General features: G+C 39.2%; 2 protein-coding genes across 9 annotated transcripts in view; one reads left to right on the top strand and one right to left on the bottom strand.

Moving 5' to 3' along the window:
- The window catches only part of SENP7 (SUMO specific peptidase 7), a 155467-nt gene that overhangs the window by 118735 nt on the left and 13921 nt on the right, over positions 1-22811 (bottom strand). For all 5 annotated transcript variants that reach the window (XM_070454958.1, XM_020896784.2, XM_020896785.2 and 2 more), the window contains exon 2: positions 11709-11795. In XM_070454958.1, coding sequence (XP_070311059.1) covers positions 11709-11748 — 40 coding nt within the window. In that variant the 5' untranslated portion in view covers positions 11749-11795. The remainder of the gene's footprint in view (positions 1-11708; positions 11796-22811) is intronic.
- LOC110139170 (putative protein ARB2BP) lies at positions 11261-18993 on the top strand. 4 transcript variants are annotated; one of them, XM_020896791.2, is made up of 4 exons: positions 11793-11944; positions 12700-12798; positions 13031-13094; positions 17507-18993. In XM_020896791.2, the coding sequence occupies exons 3-4, from the start codon at positions 13083-13085 to the stop codon at positions 18596-18598; spliced, it is 1104 nt and encodes a 367-aa protein (XP_020752450.2). In that variant the 5' UTR covers positions 11793-11944; positions 12700-12798; positions 13031-13082; the 3' UTR covers positions 18599-18993. The 4 variants fall into 4 exon arrangements, with proteins under 4 accessions (XP_020752451.2, XP_020752450.2, XP_020752449.2 ...); XM_020896790.2 differs by having other exon boundaries at positions 11793-11973; XM_020896788.2 differs by having other exon boundaries at positions 11793-12297.

Raw genomic sequence — 22811 nt, 5'->3', positions numbered from 1 at the left:
AGAACTAGTTGTAAGAGTCAAAACATGGAAGCAAACCACGTCTGTCAACAAGTAAATGGTTAAAGATAAAATGGATAAATGGATAAATTTCCCACACATAATGGAATATTACCATAAAAATGAAATACTGCCATTTGCAGCAACATGAAAGGACCTAGAGAATGTCATACTAAGTGAAACAAGTCAGAAAAAGATAAATATGACAAGATATCACTTGAATGTGGAAATCTAAAAGGTAATACAAATGAATCTATATACAAAACAGAAATAAGACTTATAGACATAGAAAACAAAGTTATGGTTACTAAAGGGGAAAGGAGGGGCAGGAGAGAATAAATTATGAATATGGGATTAGCAAGGCGAAGGCTAATAAGAGTTTTGACAAGAGAACACACTGGTCATAGCAAACACCCTCTTCCAACAACGCAAGAGAAGACTCTACACATGGACATCACCAGATGGTCAATACCGAAATCAGACTGATTATACTCTTTGCAGCCAAAGATGGAGAAGCTCTATACAGTCAGCAAAAACAAGACCGGGAGCTGACTGTGGCTCAGATCATAAACTCCTTACTGCCAAATTCAGACTGAAACTGAAGAAAGCAGGGAAAACCACTAGAGCATTCAGGTATGACCTAAATCAAATCCCTGGTGATAATACAGTGAAAGTGAGAAACAGATTAAAGGAACTAGATCTGATAGAGTGCCTGATGAACTATGGACAAAGGTTCATGACATTGTACAGGAGAAAGGGATCAAGACCATCCCCAAGAAAAACACATGCAAAAAAGCAAAATGGCTGTCTGAGGAGGCCTTACAAATAGCTGAGAAAAGAAGAGAAGCTAAAGGCAAAAGAGAAAAGGAAAGATATACCCACCTGAATGCAGAGTTCCAAGGAAGAGCAAGGAGAGATAAGAAAGCCTTCCTCAGTGATCAGTGCAAAGAAATAAAGGAAAACAATAGAACAGGAAAGACTAGAGATCTCTTCAAGAAAATTAGAGATACCAAGGGAACATTTCATGCAAAGATGGGCACAATAAAGGACAGGAATAGCATGGACCTAACAGAAGCAGAAGATATTAAGAAGAGGTGTCAAGAATACACAGAAGAACTATACAAAAAAGATCTTCATGACCCAGATAATCATCATGATGTGATCACTCACCTAGAGCCACACATCCTGGAATGTGAAGCCAACAAGCCTTAGGAAGCATCACTAGGAACAAAGCTAGTAGAGGTGATGGAATTCCAGTTGAGCTATTTCAAATCCTAAAAGATGATGCTGTGAAAGTGCTGCAAATTTATCAACATGCCAGCAAATTTGGAAAACTCAGCAGTGGCCACAGGACTGGAAAAGGTCCGTTTTCATTCCAATCCCAAAGAAAGGCAATGCCAAAGAATGCTCAAACTACCACACAATTGCACTCATCTCACATGCTAGTAAAGTAATGCTCAAAATTCTTCAAGCCAGGCTTCAACTGTACTTCCAGATGTTTAAGCTGGTTTTAGAAAAGGCAGAGAAACCAGAGATCAAATTGCCAACACCCATTGGATCATCGAAAAAGCAACAGAATTCCAGAAAAACATCTACTTTATTGACTATGTCAGAGCCTTTGACTGTGTGAATCACCACAAACTGTGGAAAATTCTGAAAGAGATGGGAATACCAGACCACCTGACCTGCCTCTTGAGAAATCTTTACACAGGTCAGGAAGCAACAGTTAGAAATGGATATGGAACAACAGACTGGTTCCAAATAGGGAAAGGAGTACATCAAGGCTGTATACTGTCACCCTGCTTATTTAACTTATATGCAGAGTACATCATGAGAAATGCTGGGCTGGATGAAGCACAAGCTGGAATCAAGATTGCTGGGAGAAATATCAACAACCTCAGATATGCAGATGTCACTACCCTTATGGCAAAAAGCAAAGAAATAAACAGCCTCTTGATAAAAGTGAAAGAGGAGAGTGAAAAAGTTGGCTTAAAGCTCAACATTCAGAAAACGAAGATCATGGCGTCCAGTCCCATTACTTCATGGCAAATAGATGGGGAAACAATAGAAACAGTGAGAGACTTTATTTTTGGGGACTCCAAAACCACTGCAGATGGTGACTACAGTCATGAAATTAAAAGACGCTTGCTTCTTGGAAGAAAAGTTATGACCAACCTAGACAGCATATTAAAAAGCAGAGACATTACTTTGCCAACAAAGGTCCATCTAGTCAAGGCTATGGTTTTTCCAGTAGTCAGGTACAGATGTGAGAGTTGGACTATAAACAAAGCTGAGTGCCAAAGAATTGATGCTTTAGAACTGTGATGTTGCAGAAGACTCTTTGAGGGCCCCTTGGACTGCAAGGAGACCCAACCAGTCCATCCTAAAGGAAATCAGTCCTGAATATTCATTGGAAGGACTGATGCTGAAGCTGAAACTCCAATACTTTGGCCACATGATGGGAAGAACTGATGCACTGGAAAAGACCCTGATGCTGGGAAAGATTGAAGGCAGGAGGAGAAGAGGATGAGAGAGGATGTGATGGTTGGATGACATCACCAACTCAATGGACATGAATAAACTCCGGGAGTTGGTGTTGGACAGGGAGGCCTGGCGTGCTGCAGTCTGTGGGGTTGCAAAGAGTCGGACACGACTGAGCGACTGAACTGAACTGATGGGATTAACGGACACAAACTACTATACCTAAAACAGTTAAGCAATAAGGATTTACTGAATAACACAAGGAGAAATATTCACAAGCATTTAGTATATAACACAGGGAATAGCATTCAATATCTTATAATAACATAATGGAAAATAATCTAAAACATATATATATATAGACACACATACACACTATATATATAGCTGAATCACTGGGCTGTACACCAGAAACTTACACAATACTGTAAATCAACTATACTTCAAAATAAAGTGAGATTGTCTATATTAAAATATTTACATTATATCTGGCAAATAGAATAAAGTATGTAAAATAAATCTTATTATTTTATACTAAAATATCTCTCTTTAAGAAACATTAATGCATTTGTATTAGCATATAGAAAAATGCTAGTGATTCCCATTCTAAACATTTATATTCTTTACATACACAAGTGAAATAATTAGAAAGCATGACTTTTTCTCAAGTAGTTTGTGGAGCCATTCATTCACTTATTTATTACATAAACATTTATTTTAAATAACAGTAATTTCCATTGCCAGGCACTATGGTAAATACTTTACTCACATTATTTTATTTAATCCTAACAAAGGCCTTGTGAATTCTGTAATGACATTATCACCATTTTACAGATGAAGAATTTAGGTTTGAATAATCTAAATAACTTGCCCAAGGTCGCCATGTTAATCCATCCCTGGTCTGAGTCCAGAGTTGGTATTGGCACACTCCAGGTATGCTGGATGCTATTGGGATAAAACATAAGACAGTCCCTGCCACAGGGCTAACAGGGTAACAACAGAGATTAAGCAATTCAGCAGCTAGAATATATGATGGAATCTGGTAAGCTTACATAAGAGGTGCAGAGACCTCTGAAGTTCAAAATTAGATAATTTTGAACTATTTTTTGAAATATTTTTAAGTTTGAGTTAACTAGGAGATAGTCCTTAAAAGGCACAGTTGAACTGGATTTTGAATTAAGTTTTGGATAATAAGTTTTAGATAGGCAGAAACAGGTGGGAGCACAGTGCGAGGCTAAGTGCTGCCAAACAGTGAATTCCCAACATAGGGACAGCGGGTCCCCTACATATGAACCCTCAAGTCATGAACTTTCAAAGACGCAAACATGCACTTGCGCGTCCAAACACGTAAGCTGCTTCACACGTCTGGTGCACACTGTCACAGGCCTGCATCCCCTACAAGGGGCTGAGTTTCTGTGCACCTTACAATATACAGTAATACAGTATCTTTAATTCAAGTCCGGGATGTCCAGAAGCAAGAGGGTAGATAGAACTGAATCCAGCAAGGAACCAGATCCTGTGCCATCCACATCAGGTCTGAGCGAAACTGCAGCTTGCCCTCCCTCTCCTACTGCTGACGATCCTTCACCTCCAGCATCTCCCACCTTCTTCCTCCTCCAGTCCGTAACTCTTCTTGCCTGCTCACTCGATGCCACCCCCTACACACCAGCTGTTGTACTGTACTACTGTATTTTTCAAGGTACTGTAAGATTAAAAATGTTTTTAGTGTTTGTTTCTTTATATATTATTTGTATGCAAAGTATTATAAACCTATTACAGGATGGCCAATTCTGTTAGTTCGGTACCTAGGCTAACTTTACTAGACTTGCAAACACACTCACAGAACGGAACTTGTGCTTATGTTACATGTCAATATCAAGAAGCAGCTCACATCAGCATGTCTCCTAGATTACTGGAGACTCATATCAGAGGCAGCCATCTGCGAGGCAAGTTTGAGGCAGCACCATTACAGCAATGTTCCGGTCGGCATCTTCAGAGCTACTCAGTCCCATCCATAAGCCGCTCCTTGTGTAACCACATTGCTCTAATATACTCTCCAATCCTTTCCCTTGTATCACCAGGCTTGGGAATCACATTCCAACACCCTATATTTCAATCCCTACAGCTTATTACAGTGCTATCCGCCCATCTCAAGTAATGCCTCGCTACTCTTTCCACTGTATTTTTTTTTTTTACTTGACCCTTGAGTACATGTCTTTTTAATATTCTTTTTGCTTTGTTTCTGTTTTTTTTAATTGAGGTATAGTCGTCATCTATACTCTTCTCTATCTCTTCCCTAGCCCAACAAATTCCTTTCCCAAGTCAATACATTTTCCTTATAGCCTTCTCACTGAACATTTCCTCCAACTTAGTTTAACTGAATTCTTTTTATTATTGATACTTTTATTACATAATTATATAATTATACAGATTTTTATTGGCTACACTATTTTTAAAGACATTGTCAAGACTCTTCTCCCATTTATAGAAATAGGGGAAGAGATTAACAACCCTCTCCCCCCACTACCACTTTCAGCTAATATTCAATCCTTATTGCAACAATTCCTCCAGTAAAATTCCCATAACTTGTATGTATTATTACCTTATCCATATTATAATTGCCCTGTACTGACTCAAGATCCTCTCCAACATTCCTAAATACTGATACTTGATTCATAGTTTTCCTTTCTATCATTAAAAATCTACCATTATACTGAAGCTATAAAACGTTCAAAAATCAACTACGCAATACAATGGACTCATCTTAGTTTACTAGAGTCCAACAAACTACATCACATCACATTCCCATTTCCACAACATGCATTCATGAATGGATGGATTTAAGAAATAGCATTACACTTTGTGGGCTTCCCCGGTGGCTAAGACAGTAAAGAATCTGCCTGCAATGCAGGAGTTCACAAGTGTGAACCTCCCTTCTACAATACACTGTCCTTTGACCCTTTCATTTTCTTACTCACACTAAACACATGTTACCCCCACATCTTATAACACCCTTTAAGTAAGTAAAGTCGCTCAGTCGTGTCTGACTCTTTGCAACCCCATGGACTGTAGCCTACCAGGTTTCTCCCATGGGATTTTCCAGGCAAGAATACTGGAGTGGGTTGCCATAAAACTAAATTATTCTCTCCCCCCCCACCCCAATTCTTGCTCCTGGACTGCTTAGCACTGTTAAAGAAAATAACATAATTTTAATAACCACAACTGCTACTATCTACGGAGTCACACTTATTTTAACAAAGACTTTTTCAAAACTAGTTAAGTTTTTTTATTCATTCATAATTGACCTCCTACTCTATTTTGAGCTTTAAGTACCACTTGAAAGTCTCTCTTTCCCAAAAGATGATGTTGACTCCTATTTCACTTATAAGTCATGATTGCAATAGCCTTAACTTCTCAAAATTTATCTGTATCTTTATCCATCTTCCCTCCTTTCTGCAAGTCTTAACAAGCTGTCCTTTGAGTCTCTCCTCCCCCACTTCTCCTAGGACCTCACTCTATCAGTTATCTTCCACCTGATACATTTCTCTCTCCACTGACCCCTTACCCAGGCCACACCAATCTGAGTTTATTATAGTCTTCTTTTAAAAATCCTTTCTACCTAATTCTATACTCCTTGTTCCAGAAAACTCCTTTCCTCCATATCTCATTTTCTGCTTCCTCACACTACTCATTCATTTAGCCTCTTGAAACCTGTCTTTTCTCCTACTGCTCTACTAAAATCAGTGGTTAAAAAAAAAAAAATAACCTAATTGCCAAATCCAGCATCCTCATACTACTTTAATTCTCTTACACTGTTAGTCACTCTCCCTTCCTTCCCAAACCTATCATACTCCTTCTAATCTTCCTATCTAACTGCTTACCAGTGTCTCTTCCTCCTTACTTTGAAATAAAATACATGTGATTCAACACTTCTCTCACTCCATACTTTTCCTGTGGGTTAATTCTATCTACTCCAATAGCTTTGGCTAACATCACTGCAAATAAAGTAATATTACAATGATTAATTGTATCTTCTGGTTTTGAACTCATTTATGGTTCATCAGATGATACATAATATGCAGATATCACCCAGGCCTATTTAAAAAAGTGTACCATCCTGTGACACTAGATCCTCCAGATGAAACTGAGGGTTGAGGGAAGAGTTTCAAAATCAATCAAGTTTGAAAAACACTACATGTGCAGTCACTCTCATGGAGAGGCAAAATGTACACCAGCATAGGAAAAAAACGAAAAATCCTGCAGTTTGTAACATTTTCTTATAACCACAGTTGTCACACAATATTTGTCCATGAAACCTTCTTTTTTCCAAATAAGGTCCATTAACATCCTATGAGAGTTAAAAAGATTAAAAATATATTTTTTAATCAGAAAGATCACATTTTTAAATCCTGGCTCTGCTTCTTTTATTGCTAACAGTTACTTAACCTCTCTAAATTCCAGGCTCCTCATCTATAAATCAGAAATAACCAGCTCAGGACGCTTTTGAAGGAACTACAACATTTGTAAAATTCTAGAACCTAAGTGTTCAAAAAACATTATCTATCCTTAAGTGCAAATGAGAATCAACAAAGATTTCCAAGATGTTGCCTGAACAATTGACAACCTGAAATTTCCTTCAACTTTACTGTTGTAATTCAAAAATTCATTTAAAAGTTGTGATCTATGATTCTATATCTGTCACATTGTTGCTGTTGCTAAACATTTCCAATGGTCATCCTCCCTTGAATGAATGACCCATGCACTTAACTATTATTTCATTCAACTGTCAGTAACCTGTCCCTGGTGTCAATAATTTTTAATCTGTGTCCCTATGTAATTCACTGCTTTGATATGCTGTGAACTTGGAAATAAGGTATTTATCTTTATTGGGGTTATAAATAATTTAAACACATAGATACAATATGAAACAAAAGCCTTCAGAAGCTTCTCATGAGTGAGGTTTAGTATATAAAAATGCCTCTCCTCTCATGCTCAGAGGTATTTTATATTTCATTCCTGATTCATGGCCATATTCCAGAAAAGTAGGTAATCAGATTTTGTGGTACTTCTATTTATGGATGGCTTATTATTAATAATTCATTTAAAAACAATAAGCACATTGCATGTTGACATTTTTTATTTTTTAAGTAACTTTATTTTCCCCAAAATTAAGAAGAGTAGCCTTATTTTACTTCTTCCAGCTCTTTAACATCTGACTTACTGAAAGACAGATGACTTCCTCTATATGCTTCTGCATTTATTCTGTTGTGATACAAGTCATGTAACCTCTGGAAAACTGTTCTGTACACATGTGGGAGATTAAGAGGAAAAGGCAAACCATGCCTTAAAATTATGAAGGTTTGACCACAGACCCAAAAGGAACTCAGGGAACCTAGAGATTTCCAGAACATACCTTGAGAACCAGCACCCAAAACAAATAAGCCAGAAGCCGTTGAGCTCCTACAGCTGCCAGTTACTGAGTCCACAAATATTTGTTTTGCGTTTAGCTTAAACCCATTGGAATTGGGTTTCTGCTACTTGTAACTAAAAGAGGTCTGAGCAGTGCACTGTGCAACCCTTAATTCTTCCATGCTCAGCAGGAAGTTCAGGAAAACTTAGTACAGACTCACAGAAGAAACTGTCTTATTTTCTCCTTCTATGCTATCCACCTTCCTTATATCTCTAACTTAAAATTTTTGTTTTATTGATCAAATTTCTATCTTTGGTTATTTATGAATGTCTGATGACTATAAACATCATTCCAGTCATTCACGTTCCAGTTATTCCTAGAATGCACACGTGCATTCAGTTATCAGTCGTATCTGACTCTGTGACTCTTTAGACTACACCCCTCCAGGCTCTTCTGTTTATGGAAATTTCCAGGCAAGAATACTGGAGTGGGTTGCCATTTCCTCCTCCAAGGGATCTTTTCAACCCAGGATTGAACCCAGGTTGCCCACATTGCAGGCAAATCCTTTACGGCAGAGCTATTAGGGAAGCCCAAATTAGCAACCATCCTAATGAAATGGCAACTGCATGCGTACAAATGTCACACAGAATTCAGGATCCTTTTAAGCCAACAGACTGTCCTGAGTTTCCATGAGAAAATTAAAAATACACTATTAAGAAAAAGGGCTTCCCAGGTGGCGCTAGTGGTAGAGAACCTGCCTGCCAGGGCAGGAGATATGAGACACATGGGTTCGATCGCTGAGTCAGGAAGATCCCCTGGAGGGCATGGCAACCCACTCCTGTATTCTTGTCTAGAGAAGCCCTATGAACAGAGGAGCCTGGTGGGCTACAGTCCACGGGGTCACAAGAGTCAGACAACTGAAGCAATTTAGCACAATTAAGAAAAAAATTAATTCTTAAAAAAATTCATATTCATCCAGATGAACACTGGAGAACAGCTAGTTAATATAAGATCTGAAAACGGTTTTTATTCTACGTTAACAATTACTTTTCAGAAAGGGCAGCTCCAAAAGGGAAGTCAGCAAGAAAAAAAAAAACCTCTCCAGAGGGATAACTCCCATGTCTTTTAAGAATTAACAATGTTAGTCTCAAATTTTTACTTCCTACAAACTACTTGCATCAAATTAACTGTAATAAAAAGATAAAGAAATCTAAGTGAAAGCAGGTAAAGATGATGGGATTTGCTGAAGAGTAATGCTAATATCTTGCCCTTCCCCCTGAAACAATGTACTAAGACAAGGAGAAATGCATTTATTGAAAGAAGGCTGTGTGTGTTCAAGTGAGGTATGACTACCTCTAAAGTTCTGTGTGAGGAAGCATACAAATGACACCAGACAAACATTCTGCCTTTTCCTTATGTGTCAATTCTACTTCAAGGTTTTAGGGGAGAAAAAAGTGTAATAAAACAAACACGATCTACTGGAAGCATACACATACATACATACGTGTGTATCTATGTATATGGCTTTCCAGGTGGCGCTAGAGGTAAAAAAAAAGTCCACCTGCCAATGCAGCAGACACAAGAGACATGAGTTGGAGCCCTGGGGTGGAAGGATCCCATGGAGTAGGAAAGGGCAACCCTTCCTGTATTACTGCTCGGAAAATTCTATGGACAGAGAAGCCTGCTGGCTACAGTCCACAGGGTCAAACAGAGTATATATGCATATATATGTTAAGTATATATATACTTACATATATACATATGTCAGGTCAGTTTATTTCTGTTCCTTAGTTGTTATACAAGAAAAATTTGAAGGGTTTAAAACAACAGACAAGTTACAGTTCAGTTCAGCTCAAGCAGACAGACCTTTTATTAGACAGACACTCTCAACACATGGCAGCAGGCCGACCCCAAAGGAGTCATCCTCCCCATTCCTTTTGGCTTCCCCCTTTGTATACTTCCCTCTTCTCCTTTTGGTCGCGCCCTGTGCAAAATAGGGCTTGTACCCACCACCAATCAATGAAAGGGAATGCAAATAGGCATACGCTCAAGGCCAATTGACACATGCAACTTATTTAACAGCTGGCTCTGCTGTGTGTGTCTTCCCATAATTCAATGTGACAATCAGATGTATTTCTGTGTAGAATGTTTACAAACCCTTAAAGGGCTCCTAGCTGCCTAAGGGTACTTGAGGAAACCCCTATGATTAGTTTGTATCCACTGTATCCCAGGGTGCATGTGCTAGAGTTGGAGAAGTTCCCCCGCGGTTATTTTGTAGCAAATGGGTGAGCTTCTGGGTGTGTCTGGGATGGGGTTTAGAGATCAGCTTGCATCCTTTTTGGCTAGGCCACCCCTCCTCGCTCATGCCTAACATACATACACACACACACACACACACACACACACACACACACAGAGGAATCTGAATGCATGTGTGCTCAATCATGTTCCACTCTTTGCGACCCCATGAACTGTAGTGGGTTGCCATTTCCTACTCCAGGGGATCTTCTCCACTCAAAGATCTAACCTGCGTCTCCTGCAGCTCCTGCATTAGCAGGAGGATTCTTCACCACTGCACCACCTGGGAAGCCCTATATATACACACACACATATATATATTAACATAATACATACATATGCTTTCAAAGGCAAAGAATATATCTAGACTACACACACACAAATGGTAACACTAGTTGCTTATGAAAAGGAATTTCAGGTTTTCCGCTGCTTCACGCAATGTCCCAGAGAGCCTTGTTCACTCTTCTTTGCAGCCATAAAGTCTGAGATGCACTGCCACAAGGGAACTCTTAAATAAATTTAGAACTGTTAAGACTATCTATGCAACAACACACATTAAGAAATAAGAAAATGAAATGATTCATTGCGTGTTAGTGTACTAGACTGTAAGCTTATCAAAGAGCCCCTACTCCCTCCTCCTCTGGTAGGTTCACAGGACTTAAGACAGGAACTAAGGTACCCTTGAAGGACAAGATCTTTAAGGAAAACTTGCTGACTGGGAGGAGCTCCACCTGGCTTCTTACAACACCCTCTTTTGTGTTTCTAAGATCCAGTACCCAAAACTAAAGATAATCATTTAACTGGCAAACATTTTGCCAGTTAAAACAAAAATAGGCTGAGAATAAAAACACAACGAAACAGGGCTTCCAGTCCTTTGTTAGACTTTTTAATCACTTTTGGAAGAAGGGGGTGTCTAGAAAAAGAAAATGGTTATTAAGCGGGCGGGCTCGCAAGTCCACGCAAGGCACGTTGTTTGCAGCAATTCAGACGAGAAATGAAGTGTCAATTGACAAACCCCGCCTCTCCTTCGCAGCTGCTGTTACCTGCCCGGGGTGGGGGCGGGGGCGGGGGCGGAATGAGAAAGAGGCAAAGTCGAGAATCAAAGGAAGAGGGGAAAGTGGGGTCAGGCGCCGAGAAGCTGGAAATGCAACAGTAACATTGGTGGAATTACGAGGAAGGCGTGGCAGGAGCCCGACAAACCAACCGGGAAGACCCGCGGTTCGACGAGACCCGAGCAAGGTGCTCGCAGGAAAACAAAATGAAAGGGGTGACGGGGTGAAACGCGACTGAGGCTTTGATGACAGCTCGGACTGCGTCTTCAAACCGCAGGGGCCGGGGAGACCGGGGGACCTTCCATTGTGCGGGGCCCCGCCGCTCCCTCCCCTCCGCTCCCCGCCCAGCCGAGCCACAGCCGGGGCCCGAGCCCTCGCAGCTCCGGGCCGCAGCTCCCGTCGCCGCCTGTGTCTCCCCTTTGCCCGAGTTAGGAGACAGTATGCTCAGTCCTCCTCCGACCCTTTCTCACCAGCAGAAGATCGCCGTCTCCCGGCCTTCCCCTTGTCCATCTTCTCCTCCAGCTGGAATCGCAGCCGCTGTCACCACAAGCCCCCCTCTGGGTGGAGGAGGGAGGGGGAGGGGAGAGAAAAAAAGGCCAGGAACATGAGAATTGCGCTTGCGCAACAGCCGTTGCCGGCCTCAGACCGGAAATTGCCGTCCCTCCCACCTCCATCCGGAAATCACTTCCTGGGACTTGTTTGCTCTGTGGGTTAGCCGCGGAAGTGTTTGTCTAAGTGGCGTTTTTTCATTCTCTCTGTGCCTATAGGATATTGAGACTGGGCGTGTGAGGTTTTAGCCCAAGATAGCAAAGGTTTTGTTGACTTGAAGATGAGGGTGACTGAAAATTAAAGCAGGGAAGCTTAGGGATCCCCCCACTTCGCTACCCCAGAAACCGTCCTTTGATAGTATTACTTTACTCGTGGCGTCTGCTATGTGTCTGTCCTCAAGGCGCTTCCTCAAATTTAAAAGCAAAAAGACTTTAACAAGACAAAAATCGATAGCCTGTTAGTTTAGCAGTTGGAGTGGAAATCAATTAAGTCAGCTGAGGAAAAAAGAGGGTAATAAGATCTCTTCAAAATTCAAATCCATAATTTTTAAAGGACAGGAAAAAGCTGGACCTCAATTTTTTAAACATAAAATAATGAGATGCTAGCAACTGGGTGGCTGTATATGAGTTTGTTCAACTAATTTTTATTACAGTACTTAAGGGAATAATGCTGACCTCAGCGAACTCAACGATTAGTACTTTTGGACTGATTACTTTTTTAGTCCTTTCATAGGACCCATCAGTTTAGAAAATTGTTCTATTTGATTACCAATAAAGTACATATTTGAATACTTTTTTTTAAGTGGGTAAACTTTAATCATAGTAAGTTTAACAAAATAGCACTCTAGTTAGAGGCAAATGATACTGGAACGTTCCAACAGTTTGACATCCGCTCCCCTCTCCCCCATTTTAGCAAGGCTGGTAATGGGACTTAATTTGTTCAATTCACTGCCAGAGCCTTGCTTCTTTAGCCTTGCTTTTAATTACTGTGTCGTCTGTGCTGGAGCTAGAGGTAAGTAGTCTCCAGGTGATAATGCCTATTGGGCTGGGGGGAGTGTCTTGCAAGGTCAGAATGGCTGAAAAGCAGAAATACATCAGGGCTCGCTGAGAATGAAATTCACTACAAGGATTTCATTTAGAGGCTCTAGTTTACTTCTTTTTAGCAAATAAAAACACTGCCTACTGAAAAATATCTGAATTTTATTATATAAATCAACTTTTTTAATTGAATGATTTTACTCTAGAATCACGCTGGCTTGAATCATCAGCTGATATACGAAACAGAGCTGGAAAAAGATGGAAATAGAGGTAAGAGGTGGAAACATAAAAAAGTAAATTGTAAGTAAGCCTAATCCATTTCTGTGCAAACCTTCCTTAAAAGTAAATGGTTTTAAAGTTTAGCAGTAAGTCAACCTATTAGAAATGACAGCATAAGAAATAATATTAGTCAACTTGCAAACGTATCATTTAAACTTGTCATCCAACCAAATAATAGCATTTCTGTTAATAAAGACAGTGAGTCAGTTTGTTTCTTTGAATGGAGCTGGTTTTGAATAACATATTTGAAGATAAATGACCTTTAAGCTCAAAAACTTCAAATTTGCTCTTTAAACCAGTATTTTTTATTGTTTTTACAGTATCTACTGCATAGTTGTATTGCAAACAACTTAAAGGACTAAAAAGTTCAGTCTTTTGAGGGAGTCATTTAACAATCTCACTTTGCACTTTATGAAAGACTAATTACATGATCTTTTGTTTTATAGTGTTTTATGATGTTCAGGTGAAAGCTTCCTTATTTTAAAATAAGGAAGAAAGACCAAAAAAAGTGAATGATTCCCTTAGTATGTTTGTAGATAAGGTCATTTCTTTTATGTATGTTTAGCTCACAATGTATAGAGCCTTTTAAATTGACATTGTTTGAATTAGAAATTCATCAGCCCAGTATTTTATAAGAGGAGAGGATGGACAAGTTTGACCTTAATGAGTATGGTTCTTTATTGAGTGTTAAAAGTGTATATAAAGTGTTTAAATTAGATATTCTGTTTTTGTTTTGACTGATTAAAAGCAGTAGGTATGATTTTTTTAATAGTTTCAGGACATGATGGCAGTGTGAAATTGATCAACCCTTTATTTTAACCCTTAAGTAACAATTTCTTTGAGGAGAGCTTAATCTAAAAATGACCCTTCTCTTCCCAAGTGAATTAACTTTAAGTACAATCTGAATATAAATAGGTTTGGTTGGTGACTAAATATATCAAGGAACAGCTAGATATGAATTCAGGGGAGAGTTACATGTTGGAGGTATATTAGCCAAGCAATGTAAACTAGAATAAATTGTAAAAAATTGTCTACCTTTTCATTCTACAGGATACTCTGCACCTTTTCTCTACACTTAAATACTTGTCCTTTATTTATCTGTGTGCCATTTGGTTATCCAGTTTGCAAACTCCCATTCTTTTCCCCTGAGAATTGTTTCTCAAACAACTAGGTACAAAAGCACTTAACGAAGGTGAAAAAGAGGAATTGAATGCCATATACTACATGCTATTAGAAAAATACTGATTTTGTTTTACTCTGATTGAAAGAAAAGTTAGCGAACAACATTCTTTAGTTCTTTAGTTTAGTTGATTTAGGTTTAGTTCATCGAGTTTTACATACAAAGTTATCTTTCTATTTATTTCAGTAGAGAAAAGGGCAGTTTTCAGCATAGTGCCTGAATAAACAGTATTTTTAGATCTAAGAGATTACTGCTTTTCTGTACAAACCTCATCCATGCCAAACTATAAAATGGACGTTCCTTTTTGGCGAGCAATTTAGCAGTATCTGGTAGAATGGAAGATGTCGACATGACTTACAAATTCCACTTATAGGCATATTGCCTAGAGAAACTCTTGATATGTGCACAAAAAATATAGCTATAAGAATGTTCGTTGCAGCTTTGTTTATGTGCTTAGTCACTCAGTCGTATCTGACTTTTTGTGACCCCATGGACTGTAGCCCACCAGTCTCCTCTGTCCATGGGGATTCTCCAGGCAAGAATACTGGAGTGGGTTGCCATGCCCTCCTCCAGGGGATCTTCCCAACCCAGGGATTGAACCCAGGTCTCACTCATTGCAGGCAGATTCTTTACCAGCTGAGCTACCAGGGAAGCCCACTTTGTTTATAATTGTGCAAAACTGGAGCAGCCTTAATGTTCTTCAACAGAATAATGGTTAAACCATGGCATATTCAAGCAATGGGACACTATAAATTGGTAAAATGATCTCGGACTGTGCTTACTAATGTGGGTAAAAATCACAATGTTGAGTAAATAAGAAAGGCTTGGCAAGAGATATATGTTTTTTTTATTTCACATTTCTCAAAAGGAAGATCATCCTGTCTTATTTTACAGAAACTTCCATGTGTGAGACACTGCATAAAATGGCTTTTATCTATATTAATTTAATTCTCACAACAGCCTTGTGAAATGTTATCCTATTTTGCATTTATGCATTGAAAAAATATTTGTATATCCCAGAAACTGTTCCAAGTACTGTAGATACAGCAGTTAATTAAACAAAGTTCCTGTTGTCATAGAGCTTTCATTCTAGTGAGGAGAGACAATTTTTAAATATACAATTATATATCAGGTGGTAATGTAGGCTATGAAGAAAAATAAAGCAGAGTGGCAGGATAGAGGGTAATAACGAACGCTGTTTTAGATAGCATAAACTAAAACTCGGAAGTTGAAGAAACTGAAACTCAGAGAGGTTAAGAAACCAGCTGAAAGTCATTCAACTTAAAATTTGGAGCTAGAATTTAAACCTAAATCAATTAATCTAATTCCAGAGGCTCCTATCTGTCACTTGCACTCTAGAAAAAGATAGTTACATAATAGCACCTGAGATCAGCAACACTGGAAGGAAAAGTTTTTAAAGGAACAGGAAGTAACAGTCTATATAGGAAATATATAGACTATATATAGTCTATATATAGATAACAGGATATATATAGTCTATATATAGCAGTCTATATAGGATAATTTGGACAACCAAATACCTTCATAAAGTACTGGTTGGGTGTGGGAGTCAGACTCAGAAAGTGAGAAAAGAGTTAAGAAATCAAAACAAACTAGCACTGTTTTGATTTTACCTTAAGCCTTGATAGCAGCTTGAGTGGCAGTGAAAATCATGTTAGTGCTATTTATTGCAAGTGGGTTGTGGTTGCTAGGGCAAGTGTTCAGAAATTCAGGAGCAAGAGTATTAATGTATTTGTTAAGAACATGAATTTGAGTCACATAGCCTCAGTACCTAATCATTTATTTAAGAGTTGTTTGATCTTAGCACAAACCACTTAACCTTTTTTTTCTCCCCCAAATAGAGTCTATTGAGGTTGTTTTCTTTTTTCCAGGGACTTAACCTTTCAAAGACTTTTCTTTCCCTTGGGCTATGGCTACAATAACTAACTTAACTTCTCAGTCGCTTTTAGTTTCAAACATCAGAATAACCATATCTTCTGTTATTAGATAAGTTGATCACAATCTCCAGTGTCTGGTTCACATTTCACATCCCCTGCCATTTATTTAATAGCAAAAATATTTAAATGCTTACTGTGGAGATAAAGACTAAGCAAATGAGAAAAACAAAAATCTATTCACTCTGAGCTCACTATAGCAAGGGAGCCAGCCACCATCACTTGCATTTTGGCAGTGACTCAAAGGCCAGCAGAAGAGCAGGAAAGCTTTGTAGTGGAAAAAAATGGAAGGCTGCTGGCATGTCCTGATTGGACCATATTGGCATGAGGAAGCTGTCTGCAAGCTAACTAAAAGGGAGGCATCCTGTGTGACTGGTTAGCGGTGCCTATCTGGCTTTCTCTGGTGGGTCCCAAGTTGGAAGCAGGGATAAAAATTAGGGAAGCTATAAGTTATTAACCAAGTCTTGGGACTTGCCTGGTGGTTCAGTGGCTGAGACTCCACATAGCCAATGTAGGGGACCCCAGGGTTCAACCCTTGATCAGGGAACTAGATCCCACATGCCGCAACTAAAGATCCTGCATACCACAGCTAAGACTGGGCACAGCCAAATAAGTAAATACAAATCAAGTCTTGGCCATTTGGGGCCAACTGTGACAGAAGCTAAGTTATTGTTTGACTTCTCAGATTGTCACTAGAAGTAAGCAGTCTGACTTCCTGAGATTCTGACTTGCAACACTGGCTTCCAGGGCTGTTTATTGTAGATGAGAGATTTACTTCCTGGGCAAGTTGCTGCAGATTGTGGGCCAGAGTTCTGTTTTTATATATGCTCTAGCCATTGTCCTTCAGTGTATTCAGCTTCTCACTACTTTGCATTTTTCACAATTATTTTGAGTTAAAATCTCCACCATAGGTTAAAATATCAATGTCTTCATGTTTGCTGTTTGGTCACTAAGCTGTGCCTGACTCTTTTTGCAACCCCACAGACTGCAGCCCTCCAAGATACCCTGTCAGTGGGATTTCCCAGGCAAGAATACTGGAGTGGGTTTCCATTTCCTCTTCTAAGGGATCTTCCTATCTCAGGGTTCAAAACCATATCTCTTGTGTCTCCTGCATTGGCAGGCAGATTCTTTACTATGGGGCCACCAGGGAAGCCCTGATGTCTTCATAAAGTGCTTAATTTAGCATGATTTCCCACAGGAAGACTTTAGCAAGATGAAATTTGTATTTTTTTTTCTAGTACTGACATAATACTGCTTTTTACTTTCAGTGGTTACCAGTGACTCAGAAACTGAGCTTCCGAAAATTTATTGAACAGTCTGACTTACTAGAAGAACTGAAATATGACTTCAATGAAAAAGCGGAGTTGAGACACACTGAGACAAATGGGCCTTTTGCCTTTAACTTTTACAGAAATGGCCTGGAGAGGAACAGCAAGCGCTACTGGGCCCTGGGCCGTTTGCTTGAACAATACATTTATGAACTTTTGGAGAAAGTGTGCAAATTACAAAAAGTATATATCCCACCAGAGGCTGATGAGGAGCCAAGAAGCTTCTTTTTCATGAGTGAAAGAGCATTGTCAAGTCATCATTCTGCTCTTCTTGTCCTCCTTCAAGACCACGGGGTCGTTAGAGCTGGTCAGTGGAGTCAGCAGGCAATAATACATCATGGTCTCCAACATGGAAGTCAGATACCGTGTATTCAGATGGCACTGCAGGCACATTATGATGTAATTGTGCTAAACCCCAATGACAATTTTGTGGACCAGCAGACAGGAAAAGAGTGGAAAGGACTTGTAACACAGAATGTTGAGTCCTCTTCCAGAACAATGTTTCAGGCAGAGAGCTTCTCTCTCCAGGAGCCTCTCCAGTGTATCCCAAAAAGAGGCAGCAACACCCCTGCAGAACACATGGCTCAGGTTTGGGATTGCTTCATTTCAAAGACCGAAGGCAAGGATGTTGCCTTCATCGTACATGGTCACGGAGGCTTGGTTTTCATGGACTTGCTTGTTCGTAAGAAGTGGGACGTGATGAGCAAAGTGTACGCTGTTGCACTTATTGACTCTGAACATCACATAGGACACCAGTTGGGAAGTGATGTCCAGTTATTAGAATGGATAAAGCAGCACTGCCGTGAATGGGTGACAAGTCCGAAGCCTTTGGATAAACCTGCAACAACCATTTTGAGAAAGGAGTTTCCTACAGTTTCTGCTGGTACAGAAAAACACAACTTAGCCCCTTCCTCTAGCCTTCAGTCTATTTTTAAATACTTTAGAAAAGCTTTGAAAGCCAAAGCAGCTATTAATTTCTCTCGAGTGTCCATAGTGACTAGAAGCTCTACAAAAAGAAAGCAAAGTGCTTAAGTTACTTTTTTTTGTCATCTAAGATTGTTTTGTCCTACTGAAACTTTGCTAATGTAGATGCTAGAAGAGAAGAACACTTCCAACTCACATGCAGTGTTATGTTCTGACTTCAAGTCTGATTTGTTGACTTTTTTTAAGTAAATATGTTTTGCAAATATGTTCTGTAGCCTACTGATGAACCAGGAAGTCAGTACCATCATTAATATTTTACAATATTAGTCAAAGTAGTGTTGTTAGACGATCTTCTTAGGAAAAGATTTCATATGGTTTAATAGAATGACGCCAAAACTATATTGATAGAAATTAAATATTAAGTCAATCTTTGACTTCTGTATTATTAACGCTATATTAAAATTATAAATGAAAATAAAATTAAGTATCATAAGGTGACTCCATGCTTGTTATGTTTGTGAGTTTTTTCTGTTTTTCTTATGTGTGTGTTTACTCATACCTTTGCTAATATCTGTCTACTAGTAAATATTAATGTTGGGCACATTGATAAACAAGGCCAGCATTGCCTTTATCTTTATTTGGGGTTCACAATGAAAAACAAATTACAAGTGTGAAGAGTGTTAAGAAACAAAGGGCGTCATGGAACATCCAATATGAGCGCTAATAATAGCTTTAGGATTCAGGGAATACTCCTTTGACAAAATGATGCCTAGTTTGAAGAACAGGAGTAGGAAAACAAAGTCACAGTCAAAGGAATCACATGTGCAGAAGTCCCGAGGCAGAAGAAAGAAGTCCAGTTCAGCAGGAGCTAAAAGATTATAGAGTAGTTCTAAGGAAAAAATTATTCATGACATTCATTAAAGACAGTAAGGAAAACTCAAAAGTGACTGGTGCAATGGGGATTTTGTAGTAGGGGAGAGATAGGGCTCAACTGCAAATACAATGATGGGGGTGGGGGGAGGAGTTATAGCCAAGTAGCAATGAATAGAAAATTACTAAGAGAAAACTTCAGGGATAATAAGAGTTTTTCTTGATTGACTCAACAGGATTCTTACTGCAGGCAGGCCAGGGCTGGGAAGATACTGACAGTGGACTATGAGGAATTTTATCAAATATAATAGAGGATGTTCAGATACCAAATGTGAGATTTTCACTAACTGACTCAGCGGAATTTTTGCTAAAACTGGACTAAGCGGACCAAGGGCAAAGCCTACTCAAGAGAAGGGCTCCGAGGAGCCAGAATCAGATTTGATGGAGAGGTTTTGTCAGCAGCTGCAAAGTTAAGTTGGAGAAATAAACAGGCAGCTTACTTAAGGCTGCAATGTCCAAAAAAAAATCTTTTACTTTATTTTAATGACAATGGAAACCACTGGATGGTTTTAGACACAATATTAGTAGATTTACACTTTATAAAGAATATCCTGATTGTAGTTTAGAGAATAGTTTAGAAGGAGAACAAGCTTGGAAGCTAGGAGATCAAATAATTTTGGCAGTAGTTTGAGAAATGTTCAATGCTTTTTTTCTAAGTGTAAATGTCCTACAGTATTTAAGTGTACATCCAAATGATTCATTTTTTGTGGATTATATTCCATCATAATTATAAGATATTGAATATAATTCCCTGTGCTATACAATAAAAGGCTTCCTTGGTAGCTCAGCTGGTAAAGAATCCACCTGCAATGCAGAAGACTTCCGTCTGATCCCTGGGTTAGGAAGATCCCCTGGGGAAGGGGATGGCTACCCACTCCAGTATTCTGGCTTGCAGGATTTCATGGACTGTATAATCCATGGAGTCACAAAGGGTCAGACACAACTGAGCAACTTTTACTTTTTCATACAATAAATCCTTGTTGCTTCTCTATTGTATGTATAATAGTTTGTATCTGTTAATCCCATAACCATAATTTATTCCTTCCTTTGCTTTGGTAACCATAAACATGTTTTCTATATCTATGAATCTGTTTCTTTTGTATGTACATTCGTTTGTATTATTTTTTTAGATTCAACATACGAGTGATACCATGTATAATTTGTCTTTGACATTTCACTAAGCACAATATTCTCCAGATCCATCCACATTGCTGTAAATGGCAATATTCCATTCTTATGGCTGAGTAATATTTCATTTGCACATCACATCTTAATCTAATCATCTATCAATGGGCATTGGGTTGCTTCAACATCTGGCCTATTGTAAATAGTGCTGCTATAAATATTGGGGTGCATGCATCTTATCAAATTAGTGTTTTCATTTTTCTCCAGATGTATACCCAGGAGTGAATTGCTGGCTCCTATGGTAACTCTATTTTTGGCTTTTTAAGGAACTCCCATACTGTTTGCCACAGTGGTGGCACCAATTTGTATTCCCACCAACAGTATACAAGGGTTCTCTTTTCTTCACATCCTCTCCAATATTTGTTATTTGTAGACTCTGATGAGGGCCATTCTGAGAGGGGTGAAGTGATATTTCATTGTGATTTTAATCTGCAGAGAAATGCTTAATACTTGTAATGAACAAAATTTTGTGACTGGAGGTCAGGAATAAGGAGAAGAAAATAACAAGGAGTGTCCCCAGATGTTTTGTCTTCAACAACTAGTTGGATAGAAATACAATACTATTTACTAAAAAGAAAAAAGAGAAATATCATTTACTGAGATAGGGACTACTGGTGAAAACTTCATTTTGGCAGTTCCAGAAAGTTTTAAAGAGAGATAAAGGAATAGGTTACAAAGTTTTTTTTAGCTCTGCCCCCACATGAGTACTAGAGGAAACCATATTAGATGTTACATTTGAAAAATTGACTCTGCCATATCTAATAGGTCATATGAATTTTTCTGTACATAGCACTTTCTAGTTCTTCTACTGTTCTAATTCCTAGTGGGGTTTTTTGTTTTGTTTTTGTTGGTTTTGGGCCACATCAGACACCATGTGGGATTTTAGTTCCCCAACCAGGGGTTGAACCCATCCCCTGTGCTGGAAGTGAAACCGTTTACCTCAGATCGGGACTTGAACCCAGCCAAAATCCAGTCTGGGACTCAAACTCAGCCAAAACTCACAGTCTTCCCACTGAGGTCACAGACCCGGTTTAGGACCCAATGAAGCTCAATTTTCTTGATGTTCTCATCACAGAAAGAATTCAGTAAGAGACAAAAACGATAAGTAAGAAGTGGATTTATTCAGAGAGAAACACACTCTACAGAGTGTGGGTCAACACAAGGGCCAGTGTAACGGCCTTGAATTGTGGTGTGGTTAGCTTTTATGGGCTGGGTAACTTCATAGGCTAATGAATGGGAGGATTATTCCAACTATTTTGGGGAAGGGGTGGGGATTTCCAGGGGTTAGGCCACGCCCACATTTGGTCTTCGATGGTCAACTTTGGAACTCTCATGGCACCTCTGGGTGTGTCACTTAGCCTGCTGAATGTGTTACGGTGAGCCTATACAGAGGATCAGGGTCTAGTCAAGTTCACTTGTCTGACATTTTGGACCCATTTGGTTCTAATCAGCAGTCGCCACAGGACTGGAAAAGGTCACTTTTCATTCCAATCCCAAAGAAAGGCAATGCCAAAGAATCTACCACACAATTGCACTCATCTCACATGCTAGTAAAGAAATGCTCAAAATTCTCCAAGCCAGGCTTCAGCAACATGTGAACCGTGAATTTCCAGATGTTCAAGCTGGTTTTAGAAAAGGCAGAGAAACCAGAGATCAAATTGCCAACATCCACTGGATCACTGAAAAAGCAAGAGAGTTCCAGAAAAACATCTATTTCTGCTTTCTTGACTATGCCAAAGCCTTTGACTGTGTGGATCACAATAAACTGTGGAAAATTCTGAAAGAGATGGGAATACCAGACCACCTGACCTGGCTCTTGAGAAAACTATATGCAGGTCAGGAAGCAACAGTCAGAACTGGATATGGAACGACAGACTGGTCCCAAATAGGAAAAGGAGTATATCAAGGCTGTGTATTTGTGACCCTGCTTATTTAACTTATATGCAGAGTACATCATGAGAAACGCTGGGCTGGAGGAAGCACAAGCTGGAATCAAGATTGCTGGGAGAAATATCAATAACTTCAGATATGCAGATGACACCACCCTTATGGCAGAAAGTGAAGAGGAACTAAAAAGCCTCTTGATGAAAGTGAAAGAGGAGAGTGAAAAAGTTGGCTTAAAGCTCAACATTCAGAAAACTAAGATCATGGCATCTGGTCCCATCACTTCATGGGAAATAGATGGGGAAACAGTGGAAACAGTGTC

Source organism: Odocoileus virginianus, chromosome 25, assembly GCF_023699985.2.
Source record: "Odocoileus virginianus isolate 20LAN1187 ecotype Illinois chromosome 25, Ovbor_1.2, whole genome shotgun sequence".
NCBI classification, from domain to species: domain Eukaryota; kingdom Metazoa; phylum Chordata; class Mammalia; order Artiodactyla; family Cervidae; genus Odocoileus; species Odocoileus virginianus.
The sequence above is the reverse complement of the archived record's forward strand: the minus strand, read 5'-3'. Positions and strand labels throughout refer to the sequence as shown.